The 20,992-nt window shown below is 35.2% G+C and overlaps 1 protein-coding gene across 2 annotated transcripts in view; it reads left to right on the forward strand.

Annotated features, from left to right (window-relative positions):
* FER (tyrosine-protein kinase Fer) overlaps positions 1–20,992 on the forward strand; it is a 56,833-nt gene that overhangs the window by 9,496 nt on the left and 26,345 nt on the right. Inside the window, exons 5-9 of one of the 2 annotated variants that reach the window (XM_071588384.1) lie at positions 4,977–5,172; positions 6,224–6,361; positions 9,345–9,653; positions 14,336–14,561; positions 18,162–18,374. In XM_071588384.1, coding sequence (XP_071444485.1) covers positions 4,977–5,172; positions 6,224–6,361; positions 9,345–9,653; positions 14,336–14,561; positions 18,162–18,374 — 1,082 coding nt within the window. The remainder of the gene's footprint in view (positions 1–4,976; positions 5,173–6,223; positions 6,362–9,344; positions 9,654–14,335; positions 14,562–18,161; positions 18,375–20,992) is intronic. The other variant, XM_071588385.1, reaches the window with a different exon arrangement.

The raw sequence follows: 20,992 nt of genomic DNA on the forward strand, positions 1-20,992 counted from the left end.
CCTTACTCACTTAAAATAATGGGCTACAGGTCTTAACCTTGTTCTTTGAAACATAAATTTTATTATTCAATCAATAATTCCCACAAAAAGTTATTAGCTTAAGGCAATTAACTAACAAGATAGCTGGTTTGCTCCTGAACTTGTACAGCAAAGAGGAAATCTGATGCGGAACTATTATGATGTTAAAAATATTCAACTGATTCTACCCTTAAAATGTAAAATGAGCTCAAAAGGGAATATCATAAGAAGCTAATACTGGCTAAACGCAATGCCAATGGAGTATTTAATGACAGTTCCTGGAATAAATGTGAAGCTGTCTGTTCAATCATAAGGAAAATAGGTTCTTCAACTAATGTAACAAAAGATACCACAATACATTCCTCTGAATTTAATAACTTCTTCACAAGTTCCTTGGACAATATTCTTTGTAAAATCTCTAACTCCTATCTGGATTTTAAAGATTGCTTCAATAGGTCTCATGTTCCTACTGAAGCTTTTTGCTGGAAGTGGGTCACTTCTCCTGAAATAGTGAAAATGGTTGCTAAATTTAAGGGGTCAAAAAGTATAGATGTCTATAGTCTCTCTAATGATATTATGTGGGTCATTGTTCATCAAATTTCCTTCCCACTGTCATCACTTCCTATTTCTGGTCTAGATGCTTTCCTGATGTCCTAAAATACTCCAAAGTAATAACAATTTATAAGCCGGATGATAAAAACTATCCAAAAAATAACCACCTCATCTCCGTCATTCCTGTGATTGGCAAAGTTATTGAGGCTATTGGCCGTGCCCAAATACTTATGTATCTAGAAAGAAAGAACTCACTCAGCTCCTCTAAATTTGGCTTTAGACCTGGAAAGTCTACCAAGCAAGCCATTGAATATGTCTTAAAACAAATATTGTGTGCTTTTGAAGATAGGCTGTGCTTATCTCTCTCATTGTTTGACCTCTCCTCAGCATTTGATATTTCATCATAATATATGCCCCGACCAAGATGTCTGTCTATTTTTGTTTTCTTTCTGCAGCTTTCTTCCCTCTCGTATTCTCATCAACACTTCCTCAGTCTATCGGTCCATTGTACCTTAAGCATTCCTCTCCACAACCAAATTTTAAACTTAGAGATTAATTTTCCTCTTTCTTTTTAACTATTGATGTTTCACTGCTCTAAGATGCCACATTCCAGGGGGAAAATTTAGGAAATCTTTTTCTCAGTTCAATTGGAATTCTACTTGCTGTCGAAAGCACTTTCACCTTTTCAAAATCTTTCTTATTCATAGACATCCTCATTCTTATTTCCTCTGTACAGCTTCCATTCCAGACTACTAAGTTTCCCATTTATTAAAATGATTGAAGTCTTGCTCAACAGTTTTGCCTTCTATAGACATGTCAATGATTGCTTAATTCCTACTTATTCTCAACATTTTTGTCTATCCTGTATTTATTTTCACTCTGAATACTTTCCCCACCCTTAAGGGCTACCTAAAGTTCACAAAAATGGGATTCCGATCAGACCTGTAGTATCAAATATGTCAGCTCCCAACCACATACTAGCGAAAAGGCTTAATGTACTCTTCAGGGAGGTTTTCAAATTTTCCACGGAATATGGTGTAGTGAATTCCTTGGACCTTGTCTACAAACTTATGAAAAAGGTCATCCCGAAAAAGTGCATGTTTGTTTCCTTCGATGTATGCAACCTTTTCACCAACGTGCCACCCATGGAAGCGGTGAACCTTGCCGAAGACATCCTCATCCCGGAAATCTATCCCAATGCCAGTTATAAGTGAACTCTTTGTATTACTTAAGACGTGTGTTTCCCAAAATTATTTCATTTTTAATGGTACATATTTCCAACAACCCAATGGTTTAGCCATGGGCTCGCCCTTGTCCTCACTCCTGGCCGACATTTATATGGACAATTTTGAAAAAGTTTTGTTCTCCTCAGTTCACCCTCTCATTAATAATGTATTTTGTTGGCTAAGATATGTAGACGATGTCCTCTGTGTGTGGACAGGTTCTGATAGGCAACTAGATAAGTTTCTAGCACATCTAAATTCTATCAATTCTAATGTACAATTCACGTGTGAAAAAGAGGAAAAAGGTTCCCTGAATTTCCTCGACCTATCCATTTCTAAAGACAAAGACGGGTTACAGTATTCCATTTTTAGGAAAGAAATGTATACAGACCAATTAATTAATTCCTCTTCAAGGCATTGTTTCACCCAAAAGCTTTCGGCATTTCATGCAATGATCCACCGTTTAACCGCTATCCCTATGTCAAAATTCAATGTAAATAAGGAATCCCACTGGCAAATGGCAGAGAATACTATATCTTGGGACTATTTCTCAAAAAGTAATTTAAAGTTTTCCTAAAGAAAAAATTAAATGTGCCTTTTACAGTGGTCCATGCCTTAAGAACCTGATCTCTCACACTAAAGACAAAGTCCCCAAAAACGAGAGGAGTAGAGTGTATGAGTTAAAGTACTCAGAATGTAGCACAAAGTATATTAGGCAAACAGGACGGAAATTTAAAGAAAGAATTAAAGAACACCAAATGTGTAAAAAATAAGAACATAACCTCCCTCTTTGCAAAGCACCTTATCGAAAGTGACCACAACAATGACTTTGTGACAAAAATTATTCATTTTGAAGAAAAAGGTCAAAGGCTCGATGCTTTGGAGCAGTTAGAAATTTTGAAATGTGTCCATTGGAAAGATGATCTTGCGAACAAAATTTTGTATCCCTCCCACTCCCCACTCCTAGACCTACCACTCTTCTAAATCAAAAATGTAATTCTCTTTTCTTCCCAGCTGCATTGTAACCTTTTTACCCCTCCAACCTCCCTCTCTGACCAACCCTCCTATGATCAGAAGGTATATATAGCCAGCGTGCTTCTATGAGGACCACCTGATGATGACGTTCAACGTCGAAACCTGGGTCGTGTTTTTAAATAAAGTGTGTGGATCAGTTCAATAGTTTCAGCCTCAACTTTGTGGAAGTTCATTTTAATAAATGAAAAAGAAACACTTTGTTCCAATCCACCACTTCATTACAGGTACGACTAGTTTCGACGCTACGGCGTCAGCCTCAGGTGCCAGGTACCTGAGGATGACGCCGTAGCGTCGAAACTAGTCGTACCTGTAATAAAGTGGTGGATTGGAACAAAGTGTTTCTTTTTCATTTATTAAAGTGTGTGGAATTACAAAGTCAATTATTTCATTTCATTTCAATATTTTATACAAAGTCCATAAAGTAATGCCTGAGACAACAAATTTTATAAACTAACTGATTCATTTCTAAGTGACCTGGCATTTTCCATGAATACCTATGCCTTTTGTGGGTTCTAAACCAAGTGTTGGTGATGACTAACCCCTGTCTCGTGCAGAATTGAATTGCTTTCTCCCTGCTGTCATTCCTCATGCCCAAACCATAGTCCCCAACCTCATCACCATCTCTTCCTTCGCTTACCATCGCATTCCCATCCTGCATCACTATCATAAATTTCCCTGCAGGAATGCATGCAATTATGTCCTCTAACTGATCATATATCCTATTGACTTCTTCCTCCTTATGATTGCTTGGTGACATATATACCTGAATAATGACTAAGTTCATTGGTTCTACTTTTATAGCTACTAGTAATATTCTATCCATTATTTGCCCTATGTTGACCATGTTTCTTCCTACCTTTTTATTCAATATTATGGCATCCCCTCATTGGCTCTCATCCCCTCCGCTGTATATTACTCTATAGCTATCACTCCAGTAATCCCCACTCTCCTTCCATCTCACCTCGCATAGATCTAAAATATCTATATTTCCTTTTTCCATCTCTTGCTTAATATTCTCCAATTTTCCTGTCCTCAAGATTGTCCTAACATTTCAAGTTCTATTCTAACTAGTTTGTTCTTCTTCTTGTGCGTCTCTGATCTGCTGTTTTGCTAGGGTTTCATGAGATGACGACCGTGGAAGGCTTACCTCTCCCGCTGCCGGGCATGACACAGCCGATAGGGCTGATTCCCATTGTTGCCAGGACTCATATTCTTTATAGTGTCCGTCATTATATTCTTGGGAATGATAATTGAGGTGGTTTCAGGTTGCCTTCCTCAATAGTGTTTTTAATGTGACACCATCATTGAACAGCCACCCCCCTGGGGTCAGATGCCTTTGCAACCACCTCATTGAGGAACAGACTGCATGGACTACCTTTCGTCTGGCTCCTAACCTTTGACCTATCTAGCATGGGTGACCCTACCAGGTGCAATTATCATTGCTCCCACCAGCCCAGCTCTAGGGGTCATTGGAATGCGCAAGCCCTTCCATCACGTCAACATTATGGTCCTTGGAAGGGAGTACTGCTTTATCATCTGCATATATCACTGTCTCGATTTTTTTACTCCTCCGACATCTCTTGCTTTTTCTCAGGTTTTTTAGTAAGCTCTTCGTCATATATATTGAAGAGGGTTGGTGATAAACAGTATCCTTGTCTAACGCCCCTTCCAAATACCTATCTCATCTGCCACATCATTCTCTACTCCATAAGACCATTTTTTAATTTTGTGAACCGTTTATAATGCATCTATTCATGCGGCATATAGCCATATTTTAAAATCCTCAGCAGTGCATTGGAGTTGATTCAGTCAAATGCCTTCTCCCAATCAACAGAATATATAATCAGGTCCTCATTCATATCTCACATTGTTTTGTTTGTTATCTTTAGACTCTGAATGGCATGTTAAGTTGCTTTACTCTCTCTGAAATGAAACTGTTCTTTCCTCAAAATCTCATACATTTTCCTCTCTATTCTCTGAAATAAGACTTATTATTGCTTTTGAAAAATGGCAGATAATGCTGAATGACTGCTACATTGCATATCTTAGTTTAAAAAAGAAATCAAACAAAAATTAAATTTTAAAGTTATTTCAACTATCAGTTTTTATCGTTCTCTTGCTCTAAATTGTTATTTGTTTATCTTGCAGCTGGTCGTGCAGGTCGCAAGCTGGATGAAGTGTGTGACAAGTATCAGAAAGCATGCCGTAAACTCCATCTGATCCACAATGAGTATGTTTTGTTGCTCTCTGAAGTGCGAGAATTTGAACATGAGTACAGGACAGTGCTTTTACCTGGATTGCTGGATTGTCAGCAGACTGTCTTGGAAGCAGGTGTTGAAAAATGGTAAGAAAGGAAAGTGTAATTTCAGGTTTTGCCCATGGGTTTATTGAAAATGTCACAAGTGCATGTTTATTTTTATGAAATCATCACCCTTAATTCAGTAGGTAAGGTATCTAATCTTCAACTCCATTGGCTCTGTGTTTATGGTACCGGAACTTAAAACTCGAAGAAAGGAAAAATCCACAGAAATCCTTCAAAGAGTTACTGCGGAGTGCTCACAATTAATGACCAAGTTCATATTCTTGACTAAATTTGTAAAGAAAAAATTATGTGCTTGAGTTACTAATGTATGTATTAAGAATTTAAGAATGATATTTTTCCCAATGAGGTGAAGTGAGGAATGGAAAAAAGTTCTTTTTAGATTTTCCATGACACCTTGTACTGCTAAAGTGGCATCTAAAGTGAATGAATAGATGGAAAAAGTATTAAATTTTTGGTCAAAGATATTAGCCGCAAATATATGTCTATTGGCAATTATGTGTTTCCTCAAAATGACTTTTAACTGTATGAAGAATGTAAGGAAAAAACCATTAAAAGAAGGAAACTGGGATATTTAGAGCAATTTGGAAATGGTTGTAAATACTCAAAACAGACATAATGTGTAGTGTAAAAATGATAATAAATATTTTAAAAATTACTGGAGAGGCTGTATTTGCTGATGATGAAACTGCTCATTTACTCCAGGCTGTGACTAATGATATAGGGAGAAAAGGGGTTGCTTGGATGTGTAAGGGTAAGGGGTGTTTGAGGAGGGACAGAAAAGATGCTGTGTGAGTCAGGATGGTATCAGTCATTCTACAGGGATGGTGGCTGTCTGAATGAAATAGTATGGAAGCTTTTACCAAAAGGAGACAATGATTAAATAGTGTCAAGTCACTTGAGACCCTAATTACCAAAAAGTCACTAAAATGAAACGTTTAGATCCACTGCATAGACAATGTCTACAGTATCTTATTTTGAGTCTGTGTCTAGTATTAGATTCCGTTAACTTGAAAAATTTTGATTTTACCATGGATTTTGCTGTTATAGTGTTTACTCTTTCATTTTCATTTAGGCAAAGTATATTGCTAGATGCATTTCGAATATCCAATTTCTCATCAATGAAGTTTCAAGAAATTAATGGAAAAATGGAAAATGGCATTGAAACTGTCCAACCAACTGCTGAATACAACGCTTTTTTGGACAAATACAAGTAATGTAATTCTTTCAATTTAAATATTAAAAAATAAGGCTTTTCTGTATGATTAGGTAATATTGCTTGTTAATAGTGTTATATCAGTCATTTTACCTATAAATATTCGTATATTTTTTTGATAAGTATGGTTGTATGAGTGCATTTACTACTTCACAGACTTTCATGAGGTAATATTTTGGGGGTGATAAGGAGCATTCTTGCATATTATGGTAATTTTTAATTTTTTAACCCTTGAGCTGAGCATAGTGAAGGTGGTAACCGGTATAAAACTTTATCATTTAAAATTGAACAAAAATGATTGTGCCCACTATGAAATACCTAAGTATATCCAACTGCGGAAATTTTTTATGTGTTTGCTCATTTGAATGTCAAATTTCCTATTTCAGATTTATAAGGGGTGTGCAAATCTTAGTGTACATTTATCAAAAGTTTTTACATGAACTTGAAGGTGTTTTATGAGTAATGCAAATTTTGGGATCATATTTTTAAATAAGCTTCTAAATAGCAATTTACACATATTTTCCTCTACTTCCATTTCTTTGGCATTCTTGCTTAATACCTTCAATGTACAAAGAAGTTGTTGCTAATAAGTTCTTGATTAAAATTAAAATGTTATGAATTGTCAAGTTTGTGCATTAGGATGATTGATGTTGTTGCATCGTTCTGTAGTTTTCTGATGTGTACAATAAGTCGTTGATGTACCACAACTATGGTTTCGGGGTGGGAATTCCTTCCTGCTGTTCTTGGGATATCTTTTTTGCTTTCCCATTCTTGAATCCCGAGAAAAATTGGTTGGGAAATCAGGAAATTTGTAGCAAGAAATAACCAGGGGTGAAAAGATGGAACTTGAAGTTATTTTGGATTGTAAATCATGCTGGAACACAGGAGAGATTTTTAAAGGTCATAAATCCGACCAAGACTGTGTTATGAGAGTTGAAACTTGATCAATAATCGAAAGAAGAGTATTCTACGTCTACATCTACTTAATACCCCGCAAGCCGCCGCAAGGGCGTGTGGCGGGGGGTGTTAGGACACCACCCTTAATTTAGAAAAGAAAAAAAGTGGCATGCCAAAACCACAAAATCATACATCCACAAAAAAAACATGGCATAGATTCATGCATGAACACTTACACCCCACTCACATGCTAACAGTCAAACTAAATCTTACATACACATGCACCTGAAGGTATACCTAACAGCTTTGCTGTGTTTAACTTTGCTCCGACTTGTAAATTATTATGAAAGAGTATTATGAAATATTGAGAGGCATGTTGAATTGTTTACAACCTCTAGGATTAGCAGTTGAAGCCTTAAGTAATAGAGAAGCTAATATTTTTGCAAGTGAAGGAATTTTTTAAGTTCCAGTTCAGTAATTTAGACAAACAGAATTCTTCAATGAGCTAAATACTTTTAAAGGAAATAAAATGTGTATTGGTTGAATGTAGAATTAGAGATCTTGTATCTCTCACAAAGTACTTGAACAACACTAGTTGTCTATGTGAGATGTACTGGAATGAATTTTTTTCCTTTTCAAGTGAGAATGAAATTGCACAATTTGCAAATTCTTTAATGGAAAGACTTTTTAAAGGAGCATTTACAGCAGAAGTTCCAAGAAAACAAATAAAGGATGTCCTTACAGAGTTCTGACATTAAATCACTATCTGATCTTGAGTGTGAATTGAATAATATCGATTTTGGTATCAAAGCCTAGCCCTATGCATGTAGACAAAATATTTGATTCTCTAAGGAAGGAAGTGAGCTTTTATTAGCAATGCATTCTCTTGCTCCCAACTTGAAGATGCTCTCTAATGCTCTTCTAATGCATCTTCAATGAGACTTGAAGATGCATTAGAAATTTTCCCACATCAAGTATATTTGTTACTAAGAAGGGATCACAATTGTCTGATGATGCAATTAATGCTCCATGTTTCTTAAAGTTTCGGTTTTAAAATGACAAATAAAAACTATTTGAAGTATTTTTTTAAATTTTCAAAAGAATAATATTTGTATTTGTTTTCCAGTAATGCTTAATTTAATAAATAAAATATTTAAATAAGATTGGCAATGTTAACACATTGTGTGACATATATAAATACTTTATACCATAAGGTTTGGTTAAATAAAGTTTGTGTTAATTACACTCTTTATATTTTGAGAAAACCAGGAAAAATGATACTATAGAAACTCCCGCTTAGCACTCAGGGCAAAAGCGGCACTAGTTTGTAAATTCCGGTCAACGTCCATTTTTGAAATTTTATCTACTCAATTTTTGCATTGACCTATCACATATAGGATTGCCTGAGAACCTCAGAAAGACTGCGCCAGGGCCAGGAACCTGATTGCCCCACCTTCTCTACTGATTTTCTGTTTATTTGCATGTACTGTTACCGTAATTATTACAGATGATAAACGAAAATTAAATAAAAAAGATTATTTCAGGAATTGTAGAGAATTCTCTGGAAATATGATTTCCCTTAATAGATTACTGACAAAATTTCGGGATTTGAAAACCCTAGACACAACCATACTTGTTTGAGAGCATTGAAATCAATACTGATTATAAACCAGTTTTTAATTAAATTGGATGCCCTATCAACATATTTTAATTTGTCATTAGCTGTACCACCATCATAAAATTTTCATGCTAGCATGATGCAACAAAAAATATATTAGTATGTAGCATTTGTGAAAACAGTAAAATTGCATATTGTTTTAGTTTTTAGCTGTAAGAATAGGTTTATGCTAGTTTGAGTATTATGATGATTGTAACAAAAATTATGTAATTTGACTTTGATACTAAGTACTTATGAATGCAACTTTATTAACCTGTGAGTTTAGTATAAAATATAACAATGTAAATGTAACGATAAAAAATGTTTCTATAAAATTTACTATATTACTTGATAAAATTAATCATTCCTGTTTTTAGTGCACTATTTTTTAAGTTTTCTCATGGCATTCTTTCGTGTAATTTTTAGGACAGAACCTGTCAGTCCAGTCAGTTTTATATTCGACCAGGAATTATTGGAAGATATTTCTGGTAAACTTCAGCCAGATGTCGTTGCTGTGGATAATTTGACTATTGACTGGCTCAGAAATAAGGTTGTAGAGTTAGAAGCTGGTCTTCATGAACAGCAGTTTATGTTGAAAGAAAAAGAAACCCTTCTTGCTCAAGTGAAAACTTCTTCATCACCACTGGGCCACATTTGCAGTTCTGAAGTTGGATCGATGCAATCTCAGTATTCAGAAGAAAGGACAAATGAGAAGCAATCAAGTGTTTTAGAGGGGTATTCACATTTACTTTATTCATCCCTTAAAAATTACCCACCAAATAATTTTCAAATGTTGAAGTAAGTCCTTTTATTTACATTTGCCTTATTTCTTTGCTTTAGGGATGAGTTGGTTTCCCTTTTTATTTAGTTCCAATGCTGGTTTGGTTCTAAGTTTCAGTTCTTATTTCCGGTAATGTTATTTGAATAATTGATTGCAATGTTAATCAAAAGCTCAATCCTCTTCAAAGATATTATTACCTAATTAGAAGCTATACATATGTTTTAAGAGAATTTCACACTAGTGTTAAATTTCACTTACTAAATATAGTATTTTTTTAGGTTTCAGTACTTTGAGATAATTGTACATTTTATTGATACACAGGTCATTTTCTAAATTTCTTTTATAGAAATGATTTAGTTTCCCACATTATTGTACTCCTTTCATGCCAGGCAAGTAAATACAGGAAAAGTAGTTTCTGATGATCATGACGTACCACATTTGATGGCATATAAGACACCTTTATAAAAAAAATTATGGCTCAAAAAATTGAAGGCTTGAACTCCATGGGTTAACATTTAATACCGAATGTTTTATTTTTACCTCAGATGGTCACTACCATCTATTTTATTTGGGATTATTATTATTAATTTTATCACTATTATGTTGCTTGCTTTTGCAATTTTTTTATGGTATTTTATCTCAACTAATCATGAGAAACAGAATGTGCCCTTCTAATTGAGAATGCCATCTATTTGGCTTTTCTGGAATTAAACTAAGTACTAAAAGGAACTATAACTCATTATGCTGGGGTGTTATGCTTTCGTGCAAACTATTAAAATGTTTTTTTTTTTTGGTATGCCCTAAATAAATGAGGGTGTATCTGACATGTCATCAAATATGGTACATATCTAATTGTTCAAGCTATTACGTCCAGACAGATTTTCTGTTTCAGTCGACTGAAATGAATATTTTACGGGTGAAGGATTCCATTAAGTTTCAGATCCATATTAATTAAAAGACATGGTTCAAAAGTTAAATGTAGCCTGCTGTAATAAACTTAAAATCAGCCATTAGAATTCATCTTGCAAAAACCTAGTAATGTAACTATGCCTTATTCCAGCAATATCCTTATTCGCCCTCTTATAGAATCTTTTATTAAGCCTCGAACTTTTAATAGTTCCGGAATAATCATTGGCAATATTGGACCGCATATTTGCACAGCCAGTAGATTACCAATGATGATAATAATTGAGGTAATAAGAATATTAGCTATTTAATAAAAATTGTTTTAATTTTCCTCAATAGCATTACTGATTTATGGGCAAATCAATATTTTCTTACCAGAACAATAAATAATGATGTAAAATAGATTAAAATATTCCAGAAATAATTAATAAAATCATATTATGATGAATGTCAGAAGAGTGTAGGTATGTTAAAATGCTAATGCTTGCTATTGCTCAAGGCATCTTGAGAGAGTGATGCTTAATATTTTGCATTAAAATTTGGATATGAGAAAGCTATCCCCATAATTAGTGCCACAATTGCTTATGATTGAACAAAATCTAAATCACCTGACATGTTTCAATGCCAGTTCACAGCTGTTTCTGCTGAATCAACCAAACTTAGGGCATTGTTTTGTCACTTTTGCCAAAACATAGATACAACACTAAAAGCCTGAAACCAAGGAACAGTCCAAGCAAAGGGTTGCTATTTGGGAGTCTTGCATCTAAGAAGACTGAGATCATTCCTTCTGCTGTGCAGGTTATGGTGACTGCGTTTTGAGAATCTCTAGAAATAATCTTCATTGACTTAAGGGAAAGGATAAGGAAATCATGGATTATGGTCGTTTTTTTTTTTTTTTTTTTGAAAAAATGGACAAGAGAAGAAAATGGAAGAATGTAAACACAAGAGGTCAGTGGAAGGAAGGATAAAGTGTTAAGTAATAAACTGAGGGGAGAAACAAGCTGAGCAAAAGAATTGTAGTGGAAGATGCCGTGCAAAGAAATGGAAAGTTAACTAAGGAAGGGTAAAATTGGTCCACTCTACAGGAAGGTGCAAGTAATGTCAGGAAAGGAAGAAGGGAACATCCATGCAGAAAATCCAATGATATAAATCAGAAAATTCCTGATTGAACCAGAGAAGATTCAAGGGATATGGAAGGAATATGTAGAGGAAGTGTATGTTAAAGACTTAGGCCACCAAGTTTAGACATAGAAAGAGGATATGATATAGATGAGGATAGCTGAAGTTGAGGCATCCTTGATGGCAATGTGGAGAAGGCCTTAAGGAAATGTAAATCAAGTATTAGTAGTTTTTATGGAGGGTGACCAATAGCCAAGGTCATGTGCACCATTAGGGAAAAAAGGACATAAGGGGTAGGTTACATTCCCTCAGAACTACATAAAAATTTAGGAAGACATTCGAGGAATAGTTTTTATAGACTAATTTGAAACATTTATGAGGGAGAAATTTGGCTGGAAGATTTTAATCGTATCAGTGTTCGTTCCTATTCCAAAAAAGTTAATGGCAGCCATATGTGAGAACTACAGAAAAATGTTTGATTTTCCATACCGCTGAAGTGGTTCTCAGGACCATAAATAAAAGTATGGAGAGGAGGGCAAATGAGTTAAGGGATGATCAGTTTGGGTTCAGGAAGGGGAGAGGGATGCTTGATGCCATGGCAGTAATGAGTTCGTTAACTAAGACCATAGAATAGAATCAGGATCTATTTATTTGTTTTATAGTTTGCAATAAGGTGTTTGCAGTGAATTGGGTGGAATTAATGAATATGCTGCTGAAATAGGGGTAGATAAGAGGGATAACAGACTTATCCACCTCCTGTACATGTCACAGACTGCTCAGGTGCCATTATCAGATAGAGAGTCAGGCTGGACAGTGTTAGGGTAAGACAGGGGTGTTCACCTGTACTTTTCAATGTATATGTGGAGGAAGCCTAAAAAGGTATTGAAAGAACTGTAAATATGAATGAAAGTTTGTGGGCAATTCATATAATCAGGTCTGCAGATGATCTTACTATAGTGAGCCAGTCAACCAAGGGGTTTGAAAGTCAGCTTAGCATGTTGGAAAGCTGGTTCAATAGAAATGGGATGAGAATATATAAACAACAAAGTAATGAAGGTTTCCAGAAAGAGGAAAGCTAAGTCAAATATTAAAATAGGAATCGAGAAACCACAGCAGGTGGAACAGTTGCATGTATCTCAGAAGTGTTTCTGACCGAAATAGTTAAAGTAGTTGGGACATAAGAATAGAAAGTATGTTAAGAAAGGAAGCTTTAACAAGGAGGAGGAATTTGATGGCAGGCATGTTGAATAAGAATGTTGTGAAAAGAATTGTTTAACATTTGATATGGAGTGTGGTGTTGTATGGTACGCAAATATGGCCATTAAAGCTTAATGATAGGCTTGGATTCAAGGCTTTTGATATGTGGGCATTGAGAAGGATGGAGTAGGTAAAATGGAACTGAAAGGAAAACAAATGAGAATGTGCTAGGCATGTTGAGGGAGCTGAGGGGATTGTTGGGAGAAATACAAAGGAGGCAAAAGAGATGGATGCTGAACATTTTGATTCGTGAGGTTATGATGAAGACTTGGAAAGAGAACATTAAGCATGCTAGGAAGGGGTAGAAATAGGATAGGCATGTTGGATATAGTAAAATGAGGAAGGAAGTATCCACAATTAAAGAAGCATTTATTGTAGTGTAGGATCTCGGATAGCTTTTTAGGAGAGCAATAGAGGCAAGAAAATGTATATTTGTACCATAGTGTAGGCTATGTCCATTCAAAACTTACCTTAACCGGTAGAATACCAATAATAATAAACATTTTATCCTAAAATATTAAGTACAAATTTTTCATTTATCCTCAGGATTTTCAAACCATACTAGTGTTTGCAATGTATTTAAATTTGTTTAAAGCTTGTTTCTGCATTAAAGCCATATAGCTTTCGTTATTCCACACAGGTATTGCATAATTTTATTCTAACAATTGCTTATAAGCCATTAAAGAATGGTATTGCTTAATCAAGTAACTTTCTTGCATTTGCTACTTTAGGGTCCATCACTTTTACAGTTGGAATTAAAGGCAGATGCAATAAGCTATTCCATTGGCTTTGAATACATTTTTAATTATGCAAGTTTTACTGTAATAGGTTATAAACATTTTGGACATTATAAATTATTCATTTGTTTCCCTAGCTTGAAAAAAGGTAATTGTGAAAACAATACGCTTTTAAGTAATAAGGTATTCTATGTATGAACTTGCTTGTGTCCCCAGCATTGAGGACAAACTGTTTCATGCTTTAATATTTTAAAACTTATTTGCATGTTATGTTCTCACATGGCTGCAATTTGAGTTGGATTACTATTTTTTCTCTAGATTATTGCATTGTCATAGAAAGCCGTTGGATCTCAAGCACAAGGCAATATTTTTTCAGTTTTAACTTCCTTATAATGTATGTGATTACATTAGTCTCTTGTACACTCCATAGTAATTTGAAAACAATTTTTCTCTTATAATAGCTATCTGAATCAGTATAATCAACTGTTGATTTAGTTATGAATATGATAGAACTAGATTTAGGAAATGAGTAAATGGATATTACCATAATTTTTTAAGTGAAGTGAAAGGATAGTGATAGAGGAAATGTGCTCATTAACTTCAACTTTATTATTCAGCAGTTCGTCACCATCATCTGCCACATTACTATCACTTCAAAGAGAAGTGAATGACCTTAAGTGTTGTGAAAGGAAACTCAAGCATCTTGTGGAAGTCATCAAAAAGCCTCTTGCCGATCTTGGTTGTGAGGAAGCTCCCCCTGGCTGTGACCTGTCCATGTCTCTTAATAACTTGACCTCTGAAATTTTGGATAATACCTCTGAGCCTCAAACACCCAATTTAAAGGTTGTATATTATCTTCACATCTATATTTTATTTCTTTGTGATGTTTATTTGTGCATGAGCAAAATTATGGCCTTATTATGGTCTAATTTTCATTGGAACTATCTTCAATATAAAAAAATTGGATTCAAGTGTTTTATGGCTTTGTGCCCATTAAACTATTTCCTTTGCTACATGTTTTATTTGTGAGAATTTATGTTGATACTTCATGTCAAACTTTCTCTAACCAGATTAGACTCTGGCTTGAGCTATTTTTTTAATGATATGGACACATTATTTGCATTTTGTGCATACTTCATAATTTGTGGAGTGGTAAATGGGACTTAGATGGGCTATCTGTGTCCAACAGCACTTTATTTTGGGCTGCATGATTCTCTTCAACGAGTGACATAGTAGACAACCTGCTGTCAATGATGATCACTGATACTTGAGTAGGTGACCGTCAGGTATGGTATATCATCAGAAGCGATTACCTTATGAGTTCTCTCTATCAATGACCTTTTCAAATAGGGTTTGAGGAAGTTGGAATCACATTTCTATAGTACCAATGCTGGGTAAATTTTCTTATACTGCACAATGTTGAGTCAATCACCAGTACATACGAAGACAGCCAAACTAATGTATCGATTTATAAAAGTGGAAATAAAACGATTCTCCAGACTTAACTTGGTTGAATGGAGTGATTTCATTCATCATGTCATTTCCTAAATTTTCATCTCTCAGAGTGCAAGAAACCAAAGAAAGTTGAAAGATAGAACATGGAGCTGGGAAGAAAGTCCTAAATTGTAATGTAATGAAGCAATGTAGGGTTGTCCTTTTCCTTGGGAATTCACTTTTTTATCTTATAGTGCAACTCGTGTTATATTTAAGTTGTGAGTATTGCTGAGCAGGACAAGTGCTTTCGCCAAGCTTCATGTAAAACAGACATTTGATGAATAGATTGTGCCTAAATAAATAAAATGTGAATAAGGCAGATGTGTCAACAATTTATATATTAGCTCAATTATTTTTGCCATGGTGACGACACTTGTGTGTGGGTGTGCTTTGTCTTGATAAAAGATTACTTTCTTCCTTGCCAAGCCTGGCATTTTTTGTGTATCTTTTGCTGCAGTTGGTCTAGGAGGTTAGCGTAGTATTTTCCAGTAATGGTATGACCTGTAGGAAGGTAATCTATCAGCAGAATCCCTTTTGCATTGCAGAAAACTGAAGCATTCACCTTTTTGGCTGACAGTATTTCCTTTGCTTCCTTTGGTAGTGGTGAGTCAACATATTACCACTACTTTAACTGCTGTATTGTCCCTGGAGTATAGTGGTGGACCAAAGTTTCATTAGTGGTCACAAACCAGAAAATCTTGTTGGTTGCTCTTAAAACAGGTCTTGGTGTGTGTGGAAGGTCAGACCCCCCCACCATCGAGTCTGCGAGCACACTGCGACGTATGGTCATGTAAGAAAAAATTGTTCACAATACTTTTTATAAATACCTGGTATATATATTCTTTATTTTATCTTCTACCGATTGTGTATTCTGTAAGTGGTGTACGTGATGTGGTGTGAATCGAGTATGGCAAACTCATATTGCTATTCAAATGTGAGAATCATAGTGTTTCTTATAATGGTGTTGTAAATGAATAATTTACCGAAACCCAATACTATTCTTAGAATGGGTTAACACCCTTACTTTGATAATTGAATTGCAGTGAAAAAATGCTCAAGATATCTTAGTATTTCATAGAAAAATCTAATTTTTGCCAAATTGTGAACTGTTAAGTGATTTTTAAACTAATAATTTTAATGGTAAATGAAATATCCGAGACCATAAACTTGATTGGCACTAGGTTTGTTTAAGGGGGGTAGGTAAAAACAAAGTGAAAAGTAAGGGGAAAATGGAAAACACACACTAAGTCAGTTGGGTGTGTTTGGAAAATGATTTTAATAAAAAATGAGCTTCTAAAATGGATCACTAGACTCCGGTTGGTATACCTTGAAAATCGATTACCAACCAATGATGAATGACTCAGAACACTTGCATGCAATTAACAATACAATATGGTGAGATACCCATTAGAGCCATCCATAGCTGGCCTCTCGTGTATTAAGTGCCCAGTGGGGATGGGAGTGACTATTTTAATGTATCCTATTGAGAATCATGATATTCCTTTTATAATTTTTGTGTCAAGATGCTATCATTACTCTAGCTTGTCTCAAATTAGGTAAATGAACAACAATACATTTCTTTATTACCAAATGGTTAAACATTGGTCGTGGTGTACGTAGACTGAGATTCGTAATCTGGAAAAGTGAAAATTAAGGTTTAGAAAACCTGGCAAAGTAATTATTATAATTATTATTGTATAAATCTTATTCCAATTACGTCATTATTCTGATGGCAATGGTCAAGTCTGGTCAACCGCAACTCTCACAATGCACATGCATACATACACAAGAGGAATAGATATGAGACAAAATGCTCTTATATGCCAAGACACTGAAAGATTGCCAATCACTCCTTTACCATCACACATGGGCTAGGTTTGCGCCCATATACTGTCCATCACCATCTACATCATGCACAGAACAATATTTTTAATAAGTATTATAATCACTGACCAATAAAGTGTATCACCCAGTGGCCACTTTACACTTATTCTTAAAACTCCTGAAATTGAATGGAAAGGGTTCAAACAAACTTCCAGGCAGCTGGTGTCAATAAACAATAGTTCCATTAAAAAAAGATTATTTTTTGTTTTTTGTGTTCTTATTTTTATTTTAAAACTGCAGTCATTTTTTCCCTTAAAGTTTCGTTTTTCTTTAAGTAACAAGCTCAAGTGAGTGTCTGTTAAAAAAATATTTAATACATGATGATATAATCCATTAACTTTAATATGTTTATGGTTATGCAAACATTCCTAATAACTAATTAGAAAAAATTTAGCTTTAATTGAAGTAAAATTCTAAATAGTTTATGAACTGTGGTAATGTGATGGACCAGAGCAACAATCAGACTAATCAGTGGAAGAGTAAGTTATCCTGATTTTCATTTGCTTTCAGTTGAAAATGTGGCTTGTATACCTCCTGTATAGCATAGGAAACGCATGTTTCTTTAATTGTGGAATGTCTGAGGCCGAGTTTACACTGTGGAAAATAGGAATATTCATCAGGTCTGGTAGAAGTTGTTTCTGGGAAAGAACTGAATTTCTTGTTGTGAAAAATTGTACCAAAAAACTGACCAAATTTTATGCATGAAAATGTTTTTATTCTGAGGGGATTGATTATTTTACTTAAGTAACAGTTAAAAACATGGGATGAATCCTGAATGCTGAGGGCAATAGTACATTCTCCATAATGCATGGGTAGTAGAGGTGTAAAATACTAATCAGTTGAAGTTTTCGTATTCTATATTTAACATTATTTTTGTTCTTGTAATTTACCAATTTGTACTTATAATTTACATGCGTGGTATCATCCTTAGAACTATCTTTCCATTGGTGTTCTTTCTTGCATAGAATTATAATTATTTTTTTAATGAATGAAATGTAAGTGGGAATTTTCTTTGTTTTTATGCATTACTATGGATCCTAAAAAAATACCATGACCTAATTTCAGGGCAGTCAGCTATTCAAGGACAAAATACGGGCTCAGCGCTTTGTGACCCTATTACGCAAACCATTTCACCGAAAATCATCCCTGACTCAATCCTGTCTGTCAACCCCAATGCTTGAAAAGAGAGTGATCATGAGGAGGGGGACATGTGATGGTGGAAGAGTGGTGCAAGATATGGGGGGTGGTACTAGGGATATAAGTGGCTTGGAGGACAGTGTATGTCCCTTGCATGGGAAGACAAAGAAGATAATCCACTTGTTTGTGATCTCCTGATTTCCAAATTAACAAGCTCTGCTGAGTAACAATCCCTCTCATCAAATAGAAAAAGTAACTCAAATTAATACCTGCTTGTTAGTTAGCTTAGTGGTTTTTATTTTAGTTGCTTTTTTACCATTAGCTTTTTTACTTAATAAGTATTAACTTTATGGCTTTATTGAATTTATGGAAATTGTATTACTTAATATTGATGGAATGATGTCCTTTCTGGCACTTGATCATCATCATTATTTCAATCTTAAGATTGGTTTACAGCAGCCCTCCATTTTTCTCTATTCACTGTGAATTCCCTCACCCCCTGATAGCTTTTCTGTTTTGCATCCTTAATTTGTCCTCTGTGCTTGTCTCTTGGTCTCCCTCATGGAATATTTTCTTCAATTTTCCCTTCTATTCTGTTTCTAACTAATTCATTATTCCTGAAGGTGTGTCCAATCCAGCTAGTTCTTTAGGGTGTTTGCCACTTCCATGTTACTCTCATTATAGAATTCTATCAGTCTTTATACCACAATTCGTCATTTTCTTAATTCAAACGGTCCCATAGTACTTCCCTCTTGGCCCTCTACGACCATAAAGTTCCAATCTCCCATCACGATTATGTTTTCCTTCCCTTTTACAGCTCCTAGAATCTCTTCCGGTTGTTCATGTGTTTTTTTTCTATTACCTCCCCTGAATGGCTGAATGTTGGCATACACACCTGTACCATCACTGTGTTGGTAAGCTGCCCCTATAATTTTATTGTCAGAATCCTCTCATTGCATTTCCAGCATTATTTTACTCATCTTGCCCTTTGCTTTTAAAGTGCGATGCCTATTCCTGCAATATTCTGGTCTTCTCCCAAGTATCACCATATATCTATCACTCCTGAAGTCATTGGTCCCAGCCTACTCTCACTCACTCCGAGGGTGTCTATCCCCAGTCTGCCAATTTCCATCTTAGCATTTCCCATTTTTTCCTCTTAATGACCTAACACTTTATATCCATATCATGCATTCCATTCCCATCCCTTGGGAGACCATGGGGATTACTGATTTGGGGACATCAGTCACGGTGGGCCAATGTAGGATAGTAAGGATATGGAATGTTAGGTCATTGGGAGTGTGCAGAAAATCAGAAAATGCTAACATGGAATGGACAGACTGATGATACTTGATCAGAATACTTCAAAAATAATGAAAATGTTGTGAGACCTCTATTTTAATTAAAATTATTGAGAAGTTGGAATAGCTAAAGAAAAAGGCATCTCTTCAAGAACATTTTGCTTTCATGGAAAGTGTGATTTTAAAACTGATAAGCTATAATTGTTTGTGGAAATTCACATATCCAATATGAAAACTGATCTTTTAACATGTTTCATGTACTTATTATTTGTTGGTGCCACTGCAGATGTCATATTTTCCTTGCAGCATAGTAAACCTTGGCTTAGGTTAGCAATAGTATCCTTGAATTTCTAATAAGCTACTAAACTGTTTATCTGTTGGGGCATGTAGATCATTTTTCCTATCTTTTCTCTTATTTTCTATCTCCCTTACAAGGTGCTACCTAAAAGTTCCCAAAATCACTGTCGTGCAAGAGTTGATACATTATATCAAATTTTAAAAATGTTTCAAGTTTTTAAACTAGACCAGACTGTGCTGAATTCTCACTAAAGGCTGAAACAAGCATTTAGTAGTGCATAAGGCTTTTTGTTGAAGAAAATCGACCTGTGATTGAAACATTTTAAAAATCTGTTTTGTGGTACTCCTGGTTTATGAAGCAGATTACCCTTCCAGGAGTACATTGCCGGAAAGCATCACAAATCTAAGCCATTGTCCTCGACACATGGGCTTTTGAACTGTTCAAATCGGTAGTGGCTTCGTAGTATTGAGCGGTGGAATTTGCCAGTGCATTTTATCAACAGAACAGTTCTGCTTCAAATTTATCATTTGAAAAAAGGCACTACAGATGAGGACCAACATGAATCATATACATTTATTTTTTAAATGTTGGTGGATGGAATTTCTCATTAGGACTTTGTTCCCTCATGGCAGACTATCATGCTGAATTCTACTAAATATAATTTTCTAAGGCTTCATGAAGAGTGTATGATTTGTGCCAGTGTGAGTCATACAAATGCCATATAGCAGCACACGGTTGTTTTTGTGTCATTTGTTAGTCTAGTCTGCTCACATTACAGAATTTTGTCTTCGGCAGTTAATGCCCTCAAAAGACATTGCAGTTGCCCCTTACCATCCTTATTATCTTGAATTATACTCTTGTGATGCCTGCCACTTTTCCTCGGTATTAAGTTAAAGGGTGGTGAGGATTTGTGGAGATTGAATGAGAATCAAAGGAGATGCTAAAGAGCAGAAAGAAAATGGCTACTGATTTTGTAGTAAGATTTTGTCAATTTTTGCCCTCCCAAGGAGAATCTTTGGAGGGTATATGGTGATTAGGACGTTCAATAAGCGTATGTGATTTGAAAAAATGTCCAAACTTTTAGCTAGCACCTTGCATGACCTGGTTTGTGTTTAATGGTTGTGCTTATACTTGTGAAGTTGTTTTCAACGTTGAAAGGGTAT

The sequence above is a fragment of the Hetaerina americana genome, unplaced genomic scaffold (assembly GCF_022747635.1).
Source record: "Hetaerina americana unplaced genomic scaffold, ioHetAmer1.1.p SCAF_3, whole genome shotgun sequence".
NCBI classification, from domain to species: Eukaryota; Metazoa; Arthropoda; class Insecta; order Odonata; family Calopterygidae; genus Hetaerina; species Hetaerina americana.